Below are 23623 nucleotides of genomic sequence, written 5' to 3'. Positions count from 1 at the left end.
GAATTGTCCTTTGTTTTGTTTTTCAAACTCAGTTTTCCCTATACAGATTCTGATATTTCTGCTGCTTAATCAGAAGAGGAGATATTAAATATGTTAGTCGTTTGGTTTCTGTAGCTATTAAAGTAGTGTTCATCAGGGTATCAAATAGATTTCTGAGGAGTACACCTGCTACCAATCAGTCTGTTCTTTCTGTTGGTAGAACTGATGTTTATCAAGTACACTAACTTTAAACTGGAGAGGATATTGTAAAATACATATATATATAATTATTTACCTTTGGATTCTGCTGTTTTGAAAAAATGTCTTTTGGAAAGTAGTTAACATTAAGAAAACTTCTGCATGATTGGCTTTGGCATTGCTATTGGGTTTCTAGGTCAGTTGAAGTTTGGGCCTATGTGGACATGGCAATGTCAGTGAGAAATATAGGAAGGTGTAGGCAAGAAACATTGCACAACTTTCCAGTATGGTATATGTACCCTTAAGACACCTGCTGTGCAACCCATAGAAGGTGGAAGGTCAGTTGAGCCCGGCACATTCATATTTGAGTCAATTTGGGTGTTATACACATTCCATGGGTGAGGCTCAAGTAAAATTTTTGAAAGTGTCATCTAAGAAATTTGAGGATTTTGCTTCCAAGGACAAAGACAGTGAATTGTGAACTATTGAAATATTGTCTATTTCCAAGTGACATAGACTCTGGGAGTTTAACAAATCACTTGGTATATATTACTTAATCCAGACTTCTTCAATGGCTTTGTTCTCTTCAAAATTTGTGCTATTTGCATTTTTAATATTGAGAGAAAAGATAAACTTCAAAATACTCTTTACACCTTAGTTATTTATAAGGAAATAGTTATATAGCTGTTCTTACTAGACCACCTACTAAGTAATAATAATGATGATAATAAGGAGGATAATAGCAAGTACCACCTGATGAGAGTTTAGGGTGTGCATGTAATAGGAGGTACCTCCTTCAATACTCAGAGCAGTGCTCTCAAACAATAGTAGTATTGTCCTCACTTTATTAGAGATGAGGTATCTGAGACGTGGACAAACTAACATACCTTTTGTCCCATGGTCAATAGCTGGTTCCACTGGGCGCTAGAACTAACTTTCTTCAGCCTATGTTGCCTGGGGTTGGTAATTAGTATCTTTCATGCATGGACTTTGGATACCTTAACATCACTTTTCCTGTTCTTTATCATAATGATTGGCTGTTTATCAAAGAATAATGTTTATAGGCTGGGCATGGTGGCTCACACCTGTAATCTCAGTACTTTGGAAGGGCTATAATCCCAGCACATTGGGAGGCTCAGTGACGTGACGTCAGAAGTTTGAGACCAGCCTGGCCAAGTGGTGAAACCCTGTCTCTACAAAATGCAAAAATTAGCTGGGCTTGGTGGCACGCACCTGTAATCCCAGCTACTCCGGAGGCTGAGACAGGAGAATCACTTAACCCAGGAGGCGGAGGTTGCAGTGAGCTGAGATTGTGCCACTGCACTCCAGCCTAGACAACAGAGCAAGACTCTGTCTCAAAAAAACAGAAAAAAATATTAATTTTTGTGAACTACAGGTCTCTTCTTAACATAATAAATGAAAAAAAATTTGCTACTTTGGAGTCAAGTTTTTTCTATCTTCAAACTTCACAGATCTGTTCTTATTCTTAACCAATAAATTATGCTTAAATCAAAGTCTTGTCTTCTTAAAAATTGTCTTTAAATGTTGTCATAAGTAAATCTCTGTGTTGTACTATGTCACATGGCTAAATATGAACTTGATTGTACTTTATTTCTTCTAGAAATAGTTTAGTGGTAAGGAAGATAATCTTGATAAAGCTAATTAGCTGTATCACATTTCCTTTTAGATAATTTATGTACCAGTTTTATCTTGCCTTAAGATTAAAAGTTACTTCAGTAAAAACATTTTTATTTTTGTCATTTACTTTATAGAAATGAATGCACACAGGAGAATGCATAATTTCCAGTCCATCTTTTTATTAAGTAGTCATAATATTACAGTGTAAACTTTTGAAAATAAACTTTTAAACATTTGGAATAATTTTAGATTAAAAAATTGCAAAGATGTTACAGAGAGTTTCCATATATTCTTCACCAAGCCATAGGAAATTTTTGCTAATTCAGAATAGTTGAGAAAAATCTAATGTTCTTGCCACTTGATAGTCTATGTGTCCTGCAAGAATTCAGAGCATTCAGATGTATTTAAAGCATTCAAATATAACAACATACACTTAGCTTAATTGATCGTGCTTTTCTTTATTTTTGACATTGTGTAGCACCATAAAATATAGAATATTTTACTGAATGTCTTGATCTTCAACATAACCATTAAATAAAGTATTGTTTAAAAATATCTGCTACTCAATATTTACTGTACACATAGAAAAATTTCAGTTTTACTCAGGATTTATAATGGGTTTAATAATTATGTTTTATAACAGTTAAAATGATTTTTTTCTTACTGAACTCTTCTAAATAAGAAGGCTTTCATTGAAAATCCAATATGGAAGACATGCAATGCATATTTTAGCTATGGAAGACTGTATACACTTTGTTTACTTTTGAGCATATGTAAAAACTACAGAATGTTTCATGTTTTTTCCGTGAACGTATCATTTTAGGAGTTAGCATTCCTATATCAAAGTTATTATTAGTTGTTTTCTCAAACTTTTAAAATTTGACAAGCATAGTAAGCACAGCATTTAATTTAAAGTGGAACTTCATTTCCTTTTCTGGAAAGCATGGGCTAATTCTCTTTGCTCAACAGAATGTCTGTGAATCCATTCTAATGAGTCTTTCTGGCTTCCACCCATGTCAAATCCATATGATCTAATTTGTATGAAAAATTTTAATGCTCACTGAGATTTTTAAGAATTAATTAAGTGTGAGAACTGGTTAGCCACAGAGTAGAGCTTGCTATTCTTTGAAAGGTGGCAGAATCAGAGCTCTATGGAAATTACGTTACCTGAACATTTGACTTTTTAACTACCAATTTGACTCTTGAAAGGAAAACTACCAAATACAATTTATTTTCCTTAACAAAATATATCTGTAGATGCCTCCTTAGTGAGAGAGTGCTGAGAACAGTGTTCCCAAACATTATATTGTATAATAAAATCAAGTTGCTCATGCATGGCATTTAGACCAATGACCTTCTGTTTTCCTTGGGCTCTGATGACAGGTCTTGCTTTTTTTGTGTATTTTCAAGAAGTGAAATGTTTAGCCTTTTAAAATTGCATTTTTGTAGAGAAGAAAGGAGAATGGGCATTGCTTACTTTCACTCTGTGCGATGACACAAGTGTGCTTACAGTACTCTCCTCCTCTCTCCACCCCCTTCCCATCCTTTTCATAGACGCGCATCGGGAATTCCTTCACAGGCCTGCGTCTGGATACGTGCCAGAGGAGATCTGGAAGAAAGCTGGTAAGAATTGTTTAAAAACACGAGTTTCGTGTTCTGGCAGCTGTGTGCAGTTGTTAATGCAGTGATGTGAGGAATGACAAGAAAGGACTTTACTGCTAACAACAACAACAGCAAAAACAAAACAAAACAAAAAAAACACAAAGCAAAACAAAACAAAACACCTGATTAATATTCTTAAACCAGGCCTGATTATAAGATGAAATCATTTTTATTTTAGTAACATCTGCCAGTTTCACTATAATTGAGAGGCTGGCAATATTTCCATTATAAAACTCAATTTTTTCAGGGCCATAGTGATTTCAGGCTGAAACTTGGCATAGGAGGTCTTAGCTTGCCTGCATTTTTTTTCTTTGATGAAAAACACCCAGTGTTTTAGAAATTAAATTGCATACTTCAGCCTTTTCTCTTGCATTCTTAAAAAAAAAAACCTCACATTAGATCAGGTTGACTTGTGAAAGTACTCAGATAATTTCTTGGTTACAATCAACTTTTAAAATCATTCTTCTATACTAATTAGTATTCAACGATCAGAGCTAAATTACTCTTTAAGTGAAATAACAAAGTTACTAAACATTTATTTTTGCTTTTCATAAACACTACGTATTTTCCATTAAGAGATGCTGCTCTATATTTTGTAATAGTAGATTTAAAGTTCCTCATGACCCACCGATTTGTTATTGCACTTAAATAGGTCCAAATCTGTGAGAATCTTGGTGAACTACCTAGCAAGCAAAAAGCTTTATGAAAACCAGCTCAGGAGATGAAACATAAATCTGTTTCAAGAGTTGAAGATGACATGAAAAACATACTGTGGCTTTGAGCTACTGTAACTCTAACACTTAAAATAGTTTGTCTCTTTGAGTTGGGAAACTGGGAAATGCCACTTCTACAAACAGTACAAATCGAAGAGTCAGGGGACAGATTTTATGTTGTTTTTTTTCCTACAGAAGATTTTTCTTTGGGTTTTCACTCAGCTGTGTTTGTAGTTCTGTGTAACTTGATGACTCTCTAGACACATGTATCTTACGCAAGTATTTTTATACATTTTCCAAGAAATACCTATTTTTGTAAGAGTGATAATGAGCTTTAAATTCTGATAGCATTCTAGGTTTAGTAACTTAGATTAAGAATCAGAAAGCCGTCTTGAATGTCCAACACGCAAATTAGATAGGTCCATTTAGCTTAAAGGTTAAAATATATATGTTGCTCAACTGCATAGTTTTACCAGATCTATGGTAATAGTCATGTGGTACTCCGAAGCTGTTAAAAATATGCCAAGTGCCACCTACCTGAAAAGACTTGATACATCTTCCTCGTGACCATTTTTCTCCTCCACTTCTAAACTGTCAGTGCAACTTATTCCAATAAGAGGTACAAATGATCGTCATTTTGGACAGTGGAAGGGTGACTTTATGTTCAGAGGAGTGAGTCTTTTCTCTGCTACTTCCCTTCTTAAGTATATTTAAGTTAAATTCTTGATAGTTCATAAAGAAAAAGTGCCCGTAAGGTCTTGTGTAATCCAGATTTCTTATGTGCTATTATCTGCTCAAGTCTTTGTTTGAGTGCTATTAAGTGAGAACAGATTTTCCTGAATATAGCACCTTTCTTGGAAAGTCAACTTGAATAGCTATGCATAAAGGAAGTCCTACCGTAAGTGGTAAGCAATTGGACGCAGATTCAAAACTGCACTATGTATTTTCCACTTAATCAGTTGTTTATTTTTTCCTACATGACATATTGTTATCTATTGAATCCACTATTATTTTTCTTTACTGTCTGTTTTGGGGGGTTTTAAACCTAATTCTGGGTGTAATTTAGGTTTCAGGGACTTAAGAGAGTAGAGAAAGAACACTACTTGTTTCTGTTGTGTGCTTGCACTCTCTAATTAAACTGTATCAAGGAAGTGTTTAGATTATTCATTACAGTGTCTATCATCTACAGTAGGTTTTCAATCTAAAATATGATATTAAATTTGTATTCTCTCACAGTGTTATCCCTAAACTGCTGCTTAAAAACAGTTTGGGAATAGTTTTCTATGGATGATGCTAAATTTTAAGGGGTATATTAAATCCCGAAAGTACGGATCACAGTTTCATCTGGTAATCTCCAGTAACTACTTATAATATTTATCTTTATAGGCTTCTTAAATGGCATTTCTAGTGTTCAGTGTCAAGGCATCCAGCATGATGAAAACACTGTGGGCAGAATGGGACATCTGCACTCAGCTTGTTACAATATGAAAGCTTTTATCCAAGATTTCTAAAATTGGCTATGGGCAAAAAAAAATTTTTTTGAAGAAAACCTACAAAGTGTACTTTGCAGTGAAATTATTGTACGTTATTTTTGTTGCAAAAGATAGGTAAATAAAGCATTTGAAAAATACAAAAGGGGAAGAACTCCCAAAACTTGATGTAGCATAATGAATACATCCACTTTCACAGAAAATTATAATTACAGAAAGTATACCCTGTGCTTGAAAGTACATAATATAGCTTTTTGCATCATTTGTTTTGAAATGATTTCAAACATGTAGAAACGTTGCAAAAAATTACAAAAAAATCCTCTATAATTTTCACCTAGTTCCCTTATTTTATCATACTTGCTTTAGTATTTTATCTTTTCCTCTTTCATCCTCTTCCTGAGATATATATATATATTTCTAATCATTTGAGAGTAAGTTGCAGACATAATTTCTCTTTACCTGAAATGATTTGAGTTTCAGTTTCCCAAGAACAAGAATATTCTACATAACTTCAGTACAGTTACCAAAATCAAGACATTCAGAATTGATATAACAATATTATTTCATCTGCAGACCCTATGCAAATCTTTCACATTGCCCCCAATAATACAATATAATAACAACACACATTTTTAAAGATTAGAAATTGACCACATCACTTCTCCTCTAAAAGTAGTGTTTTTAAAGCAAAAGTAACAAATGCACTCAAAAATTACAAGGGGTCTTCATGAAACTGGAAAAAAATCTAGCATAAAGATGGTTTTAAAATGGTAACTGAATGTTTTCTTCAGTATATTTCTTTTTACACAATCAGAGAATGTTTGCAGTTGGTAATAAATATTCAAGCACCTTGCAAATGTCCTACCAATTCTCTTTGCTGATCTGTATATGCCTGTGGGATTAGAATAGGAATGCATAATTTAAATATAAATTGCCTGATTTGCATATACAATTAGTCAAGCTACAGCTTTGATCGTAAGCAAAAATTATTGTCCTGTATTACCACTTAGATAGAATTTTAATTCACCTTGAATATTCAAACTAAATTAGACCCTGGCTGTATATTTAGAAGGGCAGTACTTCCCTTGTGCCCCAGGTCATTTATGATAGGGTAATAAAGGCATCTTTTCACCTCCTGGTGAAGAAGGTGCTGTAAGCTCTTTCTGCAGTGCTCTGATTCTGCACAGACTTAAAATGCATACCTTAAAGCAGCTAGCAAAAGCTTAATACATTTTAGTTACTATTTCTAGTATGAATTTTTTACTTATATTTTAGTTTATAAAACCTAGCAGACAGTAATTATAAACAAATGTACTTCAGATATAATGCTGCTAAAATGACAGAGGCTACAAAAGTCATGACAATTAATTACCAGTGGAGAGCTTCTGATGATTCTCAAGTCATGGACTATAGATGTGTGAAATAAACCATAGGAATTTAAGAAGCCATAGGAGTACCTGCATCTCTTACATTTTTAATCTACAGTAAAACATTTTTATTAGGAATCTATGTTTTTAATTAAACAGAACATTTAATTAAGGTGCTTTTTAAGTGGGTGAAACAATTAAGTGCAAACACTTGAATGAAACATGTCATAATTAGTTTTAATAGAGTGTTAATTGGTACTAGGTTTGCCAAGTTAATAATTACTGCTTATTAAATTTTCAATTAATCATTGTCATTTTGCTTTGAATAAAGATGAAAATTAGATAAACTAATTCAGGGGGAGGATATTTTCCCCTGTTAATTAGAACAGTTAATTTTTTTAAATGGAAATTACTTGTTTTAGTTGTCAATCTCATGTTGTACGTTAGTTGAATCTTTGCACCCTTTCCTCAGCCAAAAATAAAGAGCTTGACACCTTGCAGATTTGTAGTCAGGCCTATTGTTTTGGCCTGTGGTATGATTCAGTTATATTTGTCTAGTGCAACAGTTGGTTATGCAAAACCACTGTGTATATTTGGTAAAGTAAATGGACAACAGCTTAAAATGTAGAAACGAGATTATTTTTAAAAACCTCTATCGTTTAATCTACAAAGGCACATATTCATATTACTCAGGAAATGACTTTTCAAAAGTAAAACTGGATCATCCATTACAGCATTGGTTTTCATTAAAAAGTCTATAGTAACTTAATTGCCGTCTGAGTTACATTTTCACTATTGTGTTGTAGTTTTTGCCAGCAACTCATAGTTTGCACTTATTTGTGTAAAATCCATTGTTGCCCTATCTTTTTTTCTGAATGCTTTATCTGTGGATCTTCCTGTATTAGTATTAACTTATAGCATTGTGGAAAAATAACTTAATGAGTCTTAATTATTCAGACAGGTTTCTTACGAATGTCCTTGTCCTTTAATTCTTATCTGGTCTCAGAATCATTTCTGGAGGCATTAGTTTGGTTAAAAAAGAAAAGAAAAGAATTACAGTAATGATGTAGGAGTTTCAAAAAATATTCCCAAAAGTTCAAGAAACATTTTCACCTTTTGTTTTACTAAATGTACGTCAAAGATCTGCTAGTTTTTAGACTGCTGAAACTGCCCAATAATTTGGATGAGAGTCATGCTTGTTCTATAGAATTCTATATAAAAGTAATCAAATAGTGGGCATGGTGGCTATCGGGTGCCTATAATTCCAGTTGCTAGGGGAGATTGATGCAGAGGATCACTTGAGCCCAGGGTTTTGAGACCAGGCTGGACAACATAGTGAGACCTGACTCGAAAAGAAAATAAAAAAGATTTAAAAGAAAAGAAATCCATATCCAATGTCCTGAGCTAACCGAGAGGTGTTTTCTTGTCTGGTTTGGCCTGACTGGCACACAGAGGAGGCTGTCAATGAGGTGAAGCGCCAGGCGATGACAGAGCTGCAGAAGGCCGTGTCTGAGGCGGAGCGGAAAGCCCATGACATGATCACGACGGAGCGGGCCAAGATGGAGCGCACGGTCGCCGAGGCCAAGCGGCAGGCGGCAGAGGATGCGCTGGCAGTTATCAATCAGCAGGAGGATTCAAGCGAGGTGAGGTGTCTTGGGAGCCTCTAAATGAAAAAGATAGTTTTCATTGATTAGAGTGCTCATTCTTTATTCATGGTGATCAGTTTAGACAAATATTTGGAAAAAATGTTAGAACAGTTTGGGGAAAGTCAAGGTACTCGTGGCCAAGAGCTGATCACATTTGTTTTTTTATTGAACACTTAATCTTTGCCAAAAAAGGTTTTGAATATGTTTAGTGGGTTACCAATTAAAGTGAAATTCTTATAATTTCCCAGCGTTATTTAGAGACTCATAGCTCAACTGTGTGTGTGTGTGTTGTGTATGTGTGCATGTGAGTATGTGTATGTTTGCCTTCTAATTGAAGAGATTTAATAGATACTGTGTAAGCTGTGGCCTCCAAAGACATCTGGCAGGCTTGGGATTGAAATCACTGCCTTAGCTATTGGGCTTAAAGTCCAATGCTAAAACAATGTTTGCATCAACTGAATATTTCTAAGAGAACTTGGAGACAGTCTGTACTTCTACATTATTTGTGATAACTCATATGATGGTCATTTCATAGTATAATATTGCTGCTAGCAGTAATATTACACATATTATTGTTCCGGTATAGTAATTCTCACACACGCGCGCACACACACACACACACACACACACACACACACACACAGCTAGCCTAAATGGCTCAAAGATCTGCAGAGTAACCAAAACACAGTATCGAAAAAAATGATTTTAAAAATACAGCCTATAAAATCAGAGCAGAATAGTAATGCTCCACATTAATTAATATAGCATCACAATTCTCAACCCCAGAGTAACTTTAGATAAAGGACTACAATGGGCTGCTGTCACCAAGCTGAACTCGCAGTGGCATGGACTGATAAATCAATGGTCTGCTACAATACATATCTATAATTTGTGAGGGAGAGTAAGTATTTAATTTGTACCAGGCTTTTCTGTAGATGAAAGACTCTGTGGGAATCACTCAATGCCCAGAGTTTCTATTTAATGTGTAGCAGATGAATAACAAGGGGACAAAAGGAATTGATTTTCAACATTTGAAAGTTTCTCAGGAAAAGAGAGAGAAGGGAAGTTTACTGCCCTTTAACTGCTGACTTTTCCATTGTTCAATTAAAGTAGACACAAATTCAGTTTTATTGGTATCTTGTGGCTAAGATATAAGGACTTTGTTTTGTGTTTTTTATTTTAAAAACATTATTAGCATCTTTTGAGGAGAATTTGTCCTTCCCTATTCAAATATGCAATATTGTGAGGAACACTTGATGTCATCATTAAAACTATCACTTTCACATGAACATTTTAGGGATGTTAGGTATGTTTTTTTTAGGTCAAAATTCTAAAGACAAATAAATGTCTAGGAAGAAATTGTCGATTAAGTCTTTGTATTCAGGCAGTTACATGCTGTATTCCTTCAGTATTTATAAGCTCTGTGTCTTTATTCCTAAAAGCTATCCAGAAAAATATATGATCTTGCCACCAATATTTAGCATTATAAATAAACTCTGTTAAACAGTATCCATGATACGTTATTCAGTCAAATCTACTACTTATGTAAGAATGATCTTCTGTAATAATTGGGTTTTTTTTTTTTTTTTTTGACCTCTTGGAGGAACTGATCTTTAACATAGCATTATTTTTGTCTTCAGTGACACTTTCCTAAGAATTTTAAAGCAGACCATGGTAGAGGAAAGGGTGTGGAATTCAGAGGGTCAAATTTAATTCCTGACTCCAGTTCTTACAATTCTGTGATTTGTGAGAAAACCACTGAACCTCTAAAAGCTTCGATTTTATCATGATCTGAAGATGAGTAGAAGTGTCTGGTGTATGGCTTGAGCCTTGAGTCATGCTATGGCTAAGGAGACTCACCTGGCTAAAGTTACACAGCTAGGAAATGGCAGGGCCTCAACAGGATCTCACAGCAGGCTTTCAGTCCCTATGTTGTTCGTAACAGTGAAATAAGGATCTTTTCATAAGTATCATTAAGATAATTTTTGGATGCAGGTAAAGACAGGCAACTTAGGTCTGGTTTCTTATTCTTTAAAGTGCAAGACCACTTTTAATACTTGGAGAGGAATCATCTCTAGAAGGATTAAGCCTCTTTCCTCCAAAAATAATGTAAATAATTTTCCAAGAATAGAAGAAAAAAAGACGGAAGAAAGACTTCATTTGAATAAAGCTGAGAATCCTCTGGACTTGCACATAAGTCTGCACATACATACTAGAAAAGTGGTTTGTCCAGGGATTTGACCAAGAAGCAAAGGGTTAATTCATTAATCAACCCAAATAAGTAAAGGGTTAATCCTTTAAATAACCCAAAGTTCATGTCCTTCATTCCCAAAGGACGATAACATACAAGAACAGTCCAAGTGCCAGGAGGCAGGTTTAGGACAGCCATACCTTTTGCCTGGTTGTTGGCTTGAATTTGTTGGTAAAACACTTTTTCCCCTTCAAAATGAGGACATAACTTTAAACCCAACGTATTACTTTTCTGCACCCTGCTCTTTCCTCACACTCAGGAATGTGCACCCTTTAACAGAAGCAGCCTGGCAGAAGCCACTTCAGCAGTGGCACTTGTAAGTCATTTCTAATGTACAAAGCTCCCTTGGTCCCCCCAGCATGGAGCCAGAACAGATCTGACTTCCTTGGACTATGATAGAGCTCCCTGTTCTGGGTCTCACCATTGTTGGCCCCCAGGGTGGGGACTCTGTTAGGTCAGGACTGTGTGTGCAGAGAAGATAGTTTAGTTCTTCTCAGAATCTTCATCTGTGTTTTTATGTTCAGGAGTTTTCCTGAACATTAACCATTTGACACCCAATAAGGTCCATATTGCATTGTGCTTTAAGTATTATATGAATTGTTTTGTTTTCTAAGAAAAATGAAAGTTCTCATTTCTTAGAAGTTTAATGTGTAAAACGTACAGTAAAGTGCACTGCAAGCTAAAGTGCCAGGCAAGCACCCATCCCACTTTGGGCGGAACTGCCCATTGACACCTAATGTCCCATATAATTATTACGAGTACTCCCTTCCACTGTCAAGTGTCCTGGCTTCCATGATAAGTTGAATGGTTCCATCCCTTAAAGGCCATGTTTATCTGATCAAATGATCATCTTTTGCTAGCACAGCTCAGAGGCAGATAGGTATGGCAGAAAGAATCTGAGATGAGGACCCAGAAGACCTGAATTATGGTCCCAGCTCAGTTACTGTCTCAGAGGTCCTTGGGAAATTTGTTTTACTCCTGTCAGCCTCCATTTCTTCTTAAGGAATGGGGTGATACTCACTTATCTTACAAGATGTTTTAAAAGATTTTTTTAAAAGTGTTTTTGAAAGTGATAACACAATACATTATTATCTGCTCATATTTACCACAGGTTTTTAAAAATCACAATATGTACTAAAGTATTCCTATTGAAACAATAGTCTTTTCTCCCTTTCCCTTTATTTATTTGAAGCCACCTCCTATTGTAGACATCTGCCCATCTTTTACCTAGTTCATGTGTAAACTATATAATCCAAATATATGACAATGTTATATGTGGTTAGATACACACATTTTATTATTCTCTCTCTTTCCTTCATAGTGACTTTAAGAAGGAATCTGAGCTTCAGAATCAGACCAGAGTTCTAGGCCTAGCTTGGCCATTTATACGTTTCTTCTGAGCTATTTGTGTTAACTCCAGATGTCTCTGAATTCTTCTCTTTGTAATTTCTGAATTTACCCTTTCTCTTCTCCCTCAATTTTCACATGTATAAAATGGAGCTAATGATGCTCATTCTGCTTAGAAAAACCAGTAGTTCTGAAAGATTGACAGTGGAAATATTTCAGAAGGAGGAACAGAGTTGAGAACATTTAACTGGGGAGACCAGCAGAAAGGCAGCTTGGAGGCAGGAATGAATAACACATGGGTATTTTTTGTAGGGGGCCATATAATATATTCAAACTGGGATGCTTTTTGGAGTAAGCAAGGGTGCTCTTGCTGGGACAGACCAGTCCTGTAAACCAGGCTGTTCCAAGCTCATGGGAACCTACAGTCAGCAGAGTTTTTGGAGGTTGCATGAAGTTTGTTTTGCCTGAGATGAAATAAGAAGACCTACAATGATTGTTTAACTCTGCACCAGGCATGGTATAAAGTGCTTTCCATACTTTAGCTCGTTTACTTCTCACATCGGCTCTGACAGAGTAGATAGTATTATTTTCCTTGTTTTATGGATAAAAAAGCTCGTCTTGGAGGGGTTAGGCCACTTGCTGAGTGTCTCATGGTCGGTAAGTGTGAGCTGGTCCTTAGCCCAGGTAGCCCGGCTTTCAGGCCACTCTCTAAATAGCTACATGGTGGGAATGGGAGGTTTTTGTTTGTTTGTTTCTTCCTGATTGTGTACTACTGTATCTATTCTTCATTAGACTTCATGATTATTTCTACCTAGTCCTCAAAGTTACTTGGATTTATAGGCTGATACTTGTTATTACTATCAGTTAGAATGACACTGGACTGTGGCAGATACCTAAGCAATGTGATGCTCACTATACTTTCTCTTTTCCCAGTGGATTATATGTTTAACCCAGAATATAAAGCCAGCATTAGCATAAATCAGAAATTCACTGAATCTGATCATCTTAAACTGTTTTATTTTTTCTATATTTCCATTTACTATCTGTGTACAGATAAAGCTTTTTCCAGTGAATGCTCTCAGATTGCAGCTCTTTCCAGGGAAACTTCTACAGCTTTCTTTGAGATCCATACCTTATACTAGTTTAGGTGATGGAAGCAAGAAACTGCAAGTGAGCACAGAAACAGATAAATACTTTTATTGTTCTAATAGTTTAGAGTTTTAAGCTACCAAAGTGATATTTTTCTCCCATATTAAAACAGCCTTTATTTGTCATTCTTATATAGGTGCAGAGCTGCACAGTTATACCAACCTCAGTGGAATCTGTGAAGTTTGGCCAAATTGGAAATGCCACTGTATAGACTCTGAATAAAACACAGGGGCCTCACAGTGTGGGTCCTGTCAAAACCTTCACAATCTCATCAGACCAGTTGATTCCCAGAAAAAAATTGGAGCTCTCAGAGCACGAGCTGTGATTCTGTGTTACAATTATATCTATCTGTCTCTTAAAAGGCCAGCTGTTTGATTCCGTAGATGTTCATGGTATAGTAGACAGGGCACTGGGCTGGGATTGACCTTTTTTTGCTCACCTCTTGAGGCTTTGGTTTTCTCATCTGTGAAATTTAGGATAACGTTTATGTGATCTACCTGTTTTGCAAGGTGGTTGAGAGGTGCAAATGAGATGAGAAGTATTTTATTAAGGAAAAGTCACCTTACAAGTGAGCAGTGTGTCTATATAAGAAAGAAAGAAAGGAAAAGGGCGAGGGAATTAGATTAGTGACTTTGTGATTGGAAAGGAAAGGAGAGAGACCACAGAAGTAAAGTCTGTGGGTTTTGGTACTGAATGGTTCCAATGGCTAAAGAAAGAGGAGTTCGCAGTGATGTGACAAAGTCTTGGGCCTAAGTATTGCCAAAGACTGAAATGGACCCCACCAGAGTTGGGTTTAGGGAATACTGACTTAGAGGAGCATCTTGGTGGAGCTACATACAGAACAGGCAGTTTGAAAGGAGCACAAAGCTCCGGAAGAAGATAACAGGGAGAAACAGGCTTGAGAGTCATTTGCTTACAGCGGATCGTTGAAACCACAAGATCTCACAAGGGCAGCATGAGAAGAAAAGGATATTCCTTTTCTTTATGCCAGCATGCTTCCCTTCCTCACCATAACTAGTTACAGGGAAAAGAACAAACAGCAGAAAAAGTTATTGCATATGAAAGAGAATTTTTTAGTAGTATCTAGGAAACCGAAATTAGTGGAAATTTCAACAAAAGGCATTTAATAAGGAAGAACAGAGAAATAGCAATGGTAAATCTTCAGAAATTTTGAGAACAGCAAATGAAGATGGAGAAGAAATTGTTAGTCACTAATAAAGTATAAAGGAGAGTAAGTTAATGTTCTTTTCTGTGTCAGTGCCCGTGGGTGATAGCACTTAATTTGAATGCTTTCTTAAAGCTTTCTAATTCTAAAGGTTGTAAGGTGTTGGATCTGGAGTAAGAATTGCTCTCTTTCTTCCAGTCAGTACCAAAAAGAGGGAGTGGTGTTAATACCTGCCATTTATTCAGGACCTACTGAACATCACGCACTGTGTTTAGCACTGGCATAATCCTGAATAATCCTGCAGTTATTATTCCTGCTTTACATGTTCTGTTGCTCCAGGAAGCTAAGTAACTGGCTTGTGGTTCTAAAGCCACTAAGTGATGAAGTTGGAAATGAAATGAAGTTGGCCTGGCTTTGAAACCTGTGCCATTTTCATTACATACTTTGACACCTTGTCTTTGCTGCCTCTAACTTTAAGATTCAATTTCTGTCCACTTTTGGGAGTTAAGTGCCGGCTAACCTGTTCCTGCCACAATGAGATCTAAGAAAGATCTGAAATTGACAAAGTGTGGCATTTTGGAAAGAGTATTTTTAATTTGTAATCCAAACATCTGGGTGAATCAAACTTTGGCTATGTAATTTTATATTTTTGTGACTTGTGGCAAGCCTTTTACTGTTAAAAAAATTATTTATTTTGAGGGCCCCAGTTTCTGAACTGCAAAGTATGTGTGAAAATTATTTTAAATTATCAAGTGCAATGCAAGTTGATGATGGTGTGATCTTAATGTGAATTTAAGTCAGTGTCTTGCCTTCTGTAGGATTCTTAACATTTGGGGAGTTTCAATTACAGTCATTCTATTTATTTAAATTAATTACACATCAATGCATTGTAAGTTTTTCTGGAGAATTATAGATATGTAAGACCTGGAGAGACTTAAAGCAATTAAGAGACAAAACAAAAGATATTTTGTCTTTCAGAAAAAGATTTTTCTGCAGTAAGAACCAGAAAGGATATATGCCTGTACAACAGAAAGATCATTCTCTGATGAAGGAAATAGTTTTCTTAGGGACAAAGAGAATTGCTGATTTGAAACAAAGTGTCAGACATCTTCAATATGCAGTGTTGGCATTCCAAAGCTTCAACCCATCGATTCTGTATATAGCCTTGTATTTAGTATAGTTAGCAAAGAGGAGATTTGTGTGCAGCCACAAATTGTTCATCTGAGTTACAACCTAACTTTGGTCAATTGACTTATTTTTCAGATAGGGAGGGAAATATTTTTTATGCCAAAAAGGGAAAAACATTATCACAAATAAGGGAAGACTTGCCATGAGCTTTGGGAATGAAATAAGCTATGAAATGGGTATCTGTGAAGTTTCTACACTATTGTGGTAAATTCAGTCACAACACTCCTAAGAGGCCTGAAAGGGAAGCTCAGTCATTTAAAAATAAACACATGAAATATCTTGAATATAAAATGCAGAAATTGAAAAATGTAACATTGAATTAAGCCATTGACTGCCTTTATCCCAGCCCTTGTGGATAGACACGTGGATGTTAGTTTGCAGTTTCCACCTTTGTGACAGCCACTGATCAGGCATCAGTCTTGCAGGTATGGATTAGTCAACAAGAAATTCACTGGAGCCATCCAAGAGAAATATATTTATAGAAATTGCTCTTTCCAATTTCTAATAAGCTTTTAAAAATGAATATGCACTTTGGAGCTTTTGTTCGCTGAACACTGGCTGAAGTTCCCTACACATTCATTGCAGTGCAGGGTCAAGAGAAATAAAAATTTGCAGATTTTCTTTTTTTACCAGATCATTTAAATTGCTCTTTTTGTAACTTCCTACAGCTGAAGGTTGTTTTTTTGTTTGTGTGTGTGTGTGTGTGTGTGTCCCGGTGGTGGGTGATAAATGAATAGTATCAAACAACTTCAGAATGAAACTAGAGGTAAAACTAGCCAGACTCCTTAACTCCTGGATCAGAACCAGACAATACTAGGCAAGAAGGCTCAATTCCCAGCAGCTTCACGATCCAAAACATCTGTTTCTGTATTTGGCACAATTCCACTTTTTTATTGGTAAAATTGTTCCCATCTTTGAAAACACTTTAAAAAATAAAGAAGCCCCCATTCTGTCTCCCTTTCCACTTTCCAGCACATGCATCTGTAATTACCTGGTTTAGTCTGTGTGTTTAATCAGTTTAAATTGAGAACGTTGCATACATCTGATTTCAATCTGAAGGAGCCATTGAGTATTGGACAGTTACCACCCTGTGTCTGCCAAAACGTGCCTCTGCCAAAAAACAGATAGGACTCACACCAGGGTATTTCCTAAAGAAGCCACTTGACTCAGATTAGATGTTTAATTTCCTTAAAATATTGTTTTGGATGTGAGTCTCTGTTCTCTAATTGGGATATTCTGGTGTAATTTAGGAATATCGCTTATTTGCTGAGTTTGTTCCAGGATCCAGCTGGCATTACTCTAAAAGCCTAAACCTCAAGGAAGTAAACTTCACTCTGAGCACTGTCATACCTCGCGGCTTTGAAGGGTGGGCCCACGTTTGCTCATGTCTTTGTGGAACCATTGTACATGCAATGCAGTTGAATTAATTTTGAGAGAGAAAGCTTCTAGTTACGGTAATGAACCTTCTGATCAGAGGTTCACATCTATTGAGATATTTTCTTAAATTAATTGAAGTAGGAAAAAAATTTTTTGTTCTAGTACTGAGTATTCATTTAAATTTTATTTTTACTTATGACATTGACAGTATCAACCAAGTTTCTAGATTTCCTCATATTCACTTAAAACACCTCTCGTTGGCCAGAGTTTGAGATTTTAAGTTTTTGTTTTGTTTTTCCTTGTTGAGTTGTAATTTCTTTTCTTTTTTTATTTCTGTTTTTTGTTTGAGCTTTTTTGCTCAGTTTAGTAATGTCTGATGGTTAAAGAAGTAAGAAAATGGAGCTGGGCTCTTTCTAAAAGTTTTAAATTGGAGTTCTTGAATTTAAAGGCTTCCAGCACATGAAAGCCTCTGGGAGCCCATTTATTTGTTAGCAAGTTAGGATGGCTGCTATAAATTCTCTTGCACGTTTTGCATAGTGGTAAAGCTATACACATTGGGGTGATGGGCTGACTTTTCCTGGGAGTATAGTGTTGTTAGCAGCTCATGAGCTTACCTTAAGCCACATAACCAGTATACTGGAAGAAAAGCAAACGTAGAGAACACAGTAGGGAGACCTGAACACAGTAGGGAGACCTGCAATATCTACCCTATGTCAGGGCTTTAAACATCTTTCTTATCACACAAGCACATAGCATCACCTGTTTGGGGTTACCAGATTGTAGTCAGAAGTTTGTTTTTCAAGGACGTAATCAAAACCAATGAAGATAAAGAATAAAAAGTTGAATAACTTAAAGCTAAAATCACTTACTATAGCTTTGCATAATGGGCTAGGTCTTGCCAAAGAATCTAGGAACATTTAAACATTTCAGGTCAGCTTTCTGAAGTCCCCCTCCCACCACACTCATAGGAGGACTCCTGAAGGTTAGTTTCCTCCTCATTCCTCCTTCCCTGCCTAGGACCTATCCACAACAGGTGCTCTTCTGTCTCTAGTATGTTGGTGCTCTAATTCACGACGCATTTATCTTAAAGTTTAAGTCCTGGCAGCAACCTCATTCCTAATTTTCTCATGTATTGCAAAACACTGCCCACAACTGGCAGTGAACTTTCTAGGGTCTGAGTTTTGTTCTCATCACTCCCAGATGAGCCCCAGTTCTCTCTGCTTTTCTGACTTCCCAGAGTTGCTGAGGCACAAAGGAGCAGCAGAGCAGCTCCATTGACTGGAAAGAACTCTGTGCAAATAGAATTGTTATTTGGCTAGTTTTAGCATTTCTCATTTCTCAAAAGCCAAATTAGGCATAGTCTAATGCATCCATTTCACAAATCGCTATTGAGCACTTACTACCTATCAGACACCATTCTGGATGCCTCAGATACAGAGAGAGAGAGGAAAAAAAAAAAAAAAGGATCCTGTCCTCCAGGGAACTGAGGTAAAGGGGGTTATTTTAACACAGTCCTAGCATGTGGTTGTAAGGTTCACTAAATAGCTGCAGTGGGAAGAACTAAGAACAGACAGAGGTTAAAGGACTTTGCTTCACCCTGCCTAGTCTGTGAAGGAGCAGGGAATAGAATCCTTTATCTACTGCATTTCTTTGAATCCAATAGAGATAAGGTTTGGTATCTAAAAGGAAGAAGCTTCTGCTCAGATATATCTGTGTGTCTGACTATTGTGGTATACATATTGGGAAAAAATTTGGAGATAGTAATTGCCAGTCAGTATGAATGAATGGAGAATTTATGTATAAAGATAACCAAACCTAAAAAGAAAGGATGTTACAGTAAGAACTTAAAAGGTCTTCAACTACTTTGTTAAATGCCATAGTAGTTGTTGGCAGAACAGTTTAGACAATCATCTCACCAAAACATGCATCTTCTGTGTTTAGTGTGTATATCCATATGTGAACACCTGGATTTTTCATCCTGACTCTATAGTTCTTTAAAATAAGACTACAGTGATGCCTAACATATTTGTCACACTATTGCCTTAACCGTGTATTAATTTGGGATCTTGCTTTCTTCTGCCATCTCCTTTAGAGTTGCTGGAATTGTGGCCGTAAAGCGAGTGAAACCTGCAGTGGCTGTAACACAGCCCGATACTGTGGCTCATTTTGCCAGCACAAAGACTGGGAGAAGCACCACCACATCTGTGGACAGACCCTGCAGGCCCAGCAGCAGGGAGACACACCTGCAGTCAGCTCCTCCGTCACGCCCAACAGCGGGGCTGGGAGCCCGATGGACACACCACCAGCAGCCACTCCGAGGTCAACCACCCCAGGAACCCCTTCCACCATAGAGACAACCCCTCGCTAGACGTGAACTCAGAACTGTCGAAGGAAAGACAACACAACCAACGCGAAACCAATTCCTCATCCTCAGATGCTCAAAGTTGTTTTTTTTGTTTGTTTGTTTATTAGATGAATTATCCTATTTCAGTACTTCAGCAAGAGAGAACCTAACTGTATCTTGAGGTGGTAGTAACACAGAGGGCCAGTAACGGGTCGTAATGACTTATTGTGGATAACAAAGATATCTTTTCTTTAGAGAACTGAAAAGAGAGCAGAGAATATAACATGAAATGATAGATTTGACCTCCTCCCTGTTATTTTCAAGTAGCTGGGATTTTAAACTAGATGACCTCATTAACCGATGCTTTACCAAACAGCAAACCAAGAGATTGCTAATTGCTGTTGAAAGCAAAAATGCTAATATTAAAAGTCACAATGTTCTTTATATACAATAATGGAAAAAAAAAAAAAAAGAAAACCCTCAAGGGCATGAGCATTGGATACAGCAGTAGACATTTTAACAAGAAGATGAATGGCGTCCGTGGGTTGCTAACTGAACTTTGAAGACCCGCTACAAAATGCGCAGATGTGCAGCAGATTGGAAGGAGACACAGATGTTCGTTTTTTTTTCCTGTTTCTGAAAAGAAATAATAATATCCAGGTCAACAGAATGAAAAATGAAAGATGATTTGCAGTGGGATGTATGAATACAGCAGCAAGAAAAAAAATGCCATAATACAAAAGGATATATATATATCTACATACACACACATACATACACACACACACACACACACACACACACACACACACAGAGAAGTAAGAGACTCAGCCTGCAGTTAATTAGCATTCTGGCAGTTTTGACATCAGCCAGCTGCCCTAAATAACCCTTCAACATTTCTTCACTTTTGCAAGGTTCCACAGAGTAAGACATTGGGTCTATTCCAGCTCATTCATTTTATATTGAAAAAAAGTAATTTTAAAAATGGTGGCTTCAGCTCCAGCCCCTTTCCAAAATTTTTCAACCCCACCCTGTTTGGATTTTTAATTAAAAACTAGTAGTTCTCTTGGTGTTAAAACACTTCTGTCCTGTGAGGTTTCCCAATGGTGTTTTTCTTGTAAATGTGTTGGACAAATGTGAAGATGCATTGTAGTTTAACCATATGCCCACATTTAGTCTCTTTATTCCTAGTTGGTGAGAAACCTGTATCTTTCTATGCTGCTTTTATATCTGTATGTATTAGTGATATTTCTCTAGTGGTTAAAAAAAAAAAAAGGAAAAAAAGACTCTTTTTGGTTGTCCTCAAGAAAAGAAAAAGCTATCTTTCGGAGCTGCTATTTCACTCTCTTATAGGATTTTTTTTCCTGAAAACCAGCATGCTTCACGGAATGCTAACATATTGGTGTTTTTGTAAGAGGGATGTACATAAATGTATTTTGCACTGTCACAATGACTCCCTAGGCATGCTTTTTTTTTTTTTTTTGAGCAAACTCTTTTTAAATATGCTAGAGCCATTTCATCAAGTTTAGCTGTAGCATAGAGTAGTCGTGAAATTTTTCTTTTCTTTTTTTTTTTAAATCATTTTTAGGGACTTTTTAAAAAAAAATAAAATAACAAGATATCCTACTTTAAAAAAAAAAAAAAAGGACAGTGCATGCATATTGCTGTAAGGTCGTTTAAGTATTTCTAATTTTACAAAAATAAAAATCATTAAAGCTCCAAATGCTGAGGTGTAGACTGACAGCTTTAACACTGCTGAATGCCAGGTTATACAGTATTCTTACAAAAAGGGAAGTCAGCCAAAGACTGATCTGATGGACCAAAATCGGAATTTTGAAAAGCACCAGTACTATTTTCCAAACGATCAGCAGGTTAAACTTGTTCAGCAAGGTATAGTATGAATCCATTAACCCTTCGTTGTCCAGGGTCCAGACCAGAACTACTTGTTAGTTTTGAAAACAGTAGCCCAGGATGTGGTTGTGTGCTTTAGGAAAGTCAGCAGTGCTGCAGGCTGTGTAGACAACCAAAGTTTACAAGGCTGGGAAGACACTTCTCCAAATACATATACACCAGGCATTTCTTTAAAAATCAAAAGCAATCCATTAGCTTTGGGGGGGGTTAAATGTAGGCCTTGGAAACTGTTTTTAAGTGGCTTTTAAGTATCTGCATAGAGGCAATCCTAAGGTTTGCTTTAAGTCTCTTAAATCTAACATTTTTTAAAGCATTTCTTCCCTGTATTTTCATATACAAGTTGGTTTTAATTTTGTTTGGGTGGTGTTATTTTTTTAAAATGACTTTTTAGTTTAGAAAGTTCTGATGAGCAAGTAAATACATCTATCTACATGTTGGAAGTCCATCTGCCAGCACACCTGCTTAAAGTGAAATGAAAGCACATAACCAGGCTCTGAATGGGTTATATTTTATCATGGTGCTCCCAGAATCCTTTGACCTCACTCTGCTTTCTAGTCTGCTTGTGACACTGGACAGTCCTTTCTTACAGAGCTATTATATGTTCTAGGCTACGAAGGGTTAAATAATCCCAAAAATGAGGTGTCATACCCACACGTCTTTATCTCTAGAAGCTGTGATGTATGTGAAACAGCACTGTTATTCTTAACACTAGTGTGTAAAATAAGGATTAGTACAGTACGTCTCATTACTTTTTAATTCAGGGCACCCTGAGTGAAAACAAATACAAAAAAAAATCCCTAACTCTGAGCTCTATCTCTGATTCCTCTTCCTCCTTCCCCTCTTCCTCCTCCTCTTCCTCTCCTCCTGTTTTGCTACATTCTCCTCAGTGGCAAAAAGTTTCACTCTACCTCTGACAGCATGTATATTGCACCAGTAGCTAACAAAAACTGGTCTAGTCAAACCAAATGGGCACAAAAGAACCAGGATACCAAAAGTTAAGCTCATACAGCTGCAAACCATATCACTTCTTGGTAACAATGCAGACCTCATAAACCTAAAGAAGAGAAAGAAAAGAAAACTTTTGTTACTTTCCTTTTTTGCTTGTCACTTATATACAGGCTATGTGAGAATATAATTTGTAGGTATAACACATTAAAAAAAAAGTTATCTTCATTGGATAGAATTGAATGGTGGTCGCTGATAGGAATAGGGCGTCCTCTATCTCTTATCTCTGTCTCTTACTCTTTTCTCTTTTTCTCTGTCATGAGACTATGTGTGACAGGGCCACCTGTCTTTTTTTTCTTATTTTTTTTTTTTTTATGTGTAGGTGCATGTCTTGGGGATTTAAAAATTTCAAGGCTGGTTTACTTATGCAAAGCATGCCTACGTCTGGAATACTTAGGGAAAGAAAGCGACTCCATGTTGTCCGAATTCCTCAAGGGACAGAAAAAAATTGGAGACTGTTGAAATGCAGATTTGAAGTAATTTTTTTTAAATATTATTTTGGGTTCTGCGACATTGTGAAAAATTAAAGTTGTTGTGCAATACTTAATTCAGACATGTACCACAAGTTAATGGTAGACTAACACTGGGGGGTGGGGTCTAGGCATCATGCTTTTGTCAGCATACTCTTGAGCTTTTAAGTCTACTATGTCTGAACTGTGGTTTCTTGTTTATCCTTTTTTCCTTAGTTGGACTGTAATGTATGGTCTGTCAACCTGTGAATCTTTAAAGTATGATTCAGGTATTGTTGTATTCTTTACTGTGTAATAAAAAAGTTGAAAAAAATCCGGATCCTCTGTCTCCCTCTTCCTCAGTGTGCCATGGTTGCCCACCCAGTGACCCCAGCCTGGGGAGTCTATCCTCCATGGTGCTGAATCAGATCCATAGAGTTTATTCAGCTACAAAGCATGCCTCTGTAACAGGAGTTGGCTTATCCATGCGTGGTGAGTAGGGAATGATGTCAGAACTATGCAAAAGTCAAGCTCTTTCATGGGGGATGTTTCTCAGGCAGGAGGAGTCGGAAGAGTGGGAGGAGAATTACAACCTTCCATAGGAAAGGAGAGCTTGGCTTGCCTAAACTAGCTGCTGCATAGATAGATAGCAGGGGCCCTTTTGGCTGTGTTTTGATAAAATTAGAAATGAGTACCTAAATCTGGGTCACTGCTCAGAGAGGTTCATCCCAACCTCATGAAGCT

At 36.6% G+C, this 23623-nt stretch overlaps 1 protein-coding gene across 8 annotated transcripts in view; it reads left to right on the top strand.

Moving 5' to 3' along the window:
• Window positions 1–23219, top strand: part of RUNX1T1 (RUNX1 partner transcriptional co-repressor 1) — a 146347-nt gene extending 123128 nt beyond the window's left edge. For all 8 annotated transcript variants that reach the window (XM_021673499.2, XM_021673496.2, XM_021673495.2 and 5 more), the window contains 3 exons: window positions 3370–3438; window positions 8500–8690; window positions 19263–23219. In XM_021673499.2, coding sequence (XP_021529174.1) covers window positions 3370–3438; window positions 8500–8690; window positions 19263–19538 — 536 coding nt within the window. In that variant the 3' untranslated portion in view covers window positions 19539–23219. The remainder of the gene's footprint in view (window positions 1–3369; window positions 3439–8499; window positions 8691–19262) is intronic.
• Window positions 23220–23623: the final 404 nt, after the last annotated feature.

The sequence above is a fragment of the Aotus nancymaae genome, unplaced genomic scaffold, assembly GCF_030222135.1.
Source record: "Aotus nancymaae isolate 86718 unplaced genomic scaffold, 86718_ANA_hifiasm-v0.15.2.pri h1tg000036l, whole genome shotgun sequence".
In the NCBI taxonomy this organism is placed as follows: Eukaryota; Metazoa; Chordata; class Mammalia; order Primates; family Aotidae; genus Aotus; species Aotus nancymaae.
Note: the sequence above shows the minus strand (reverse complement) of the source record. Positions and strands in the feature narration are given on the sequence as shown.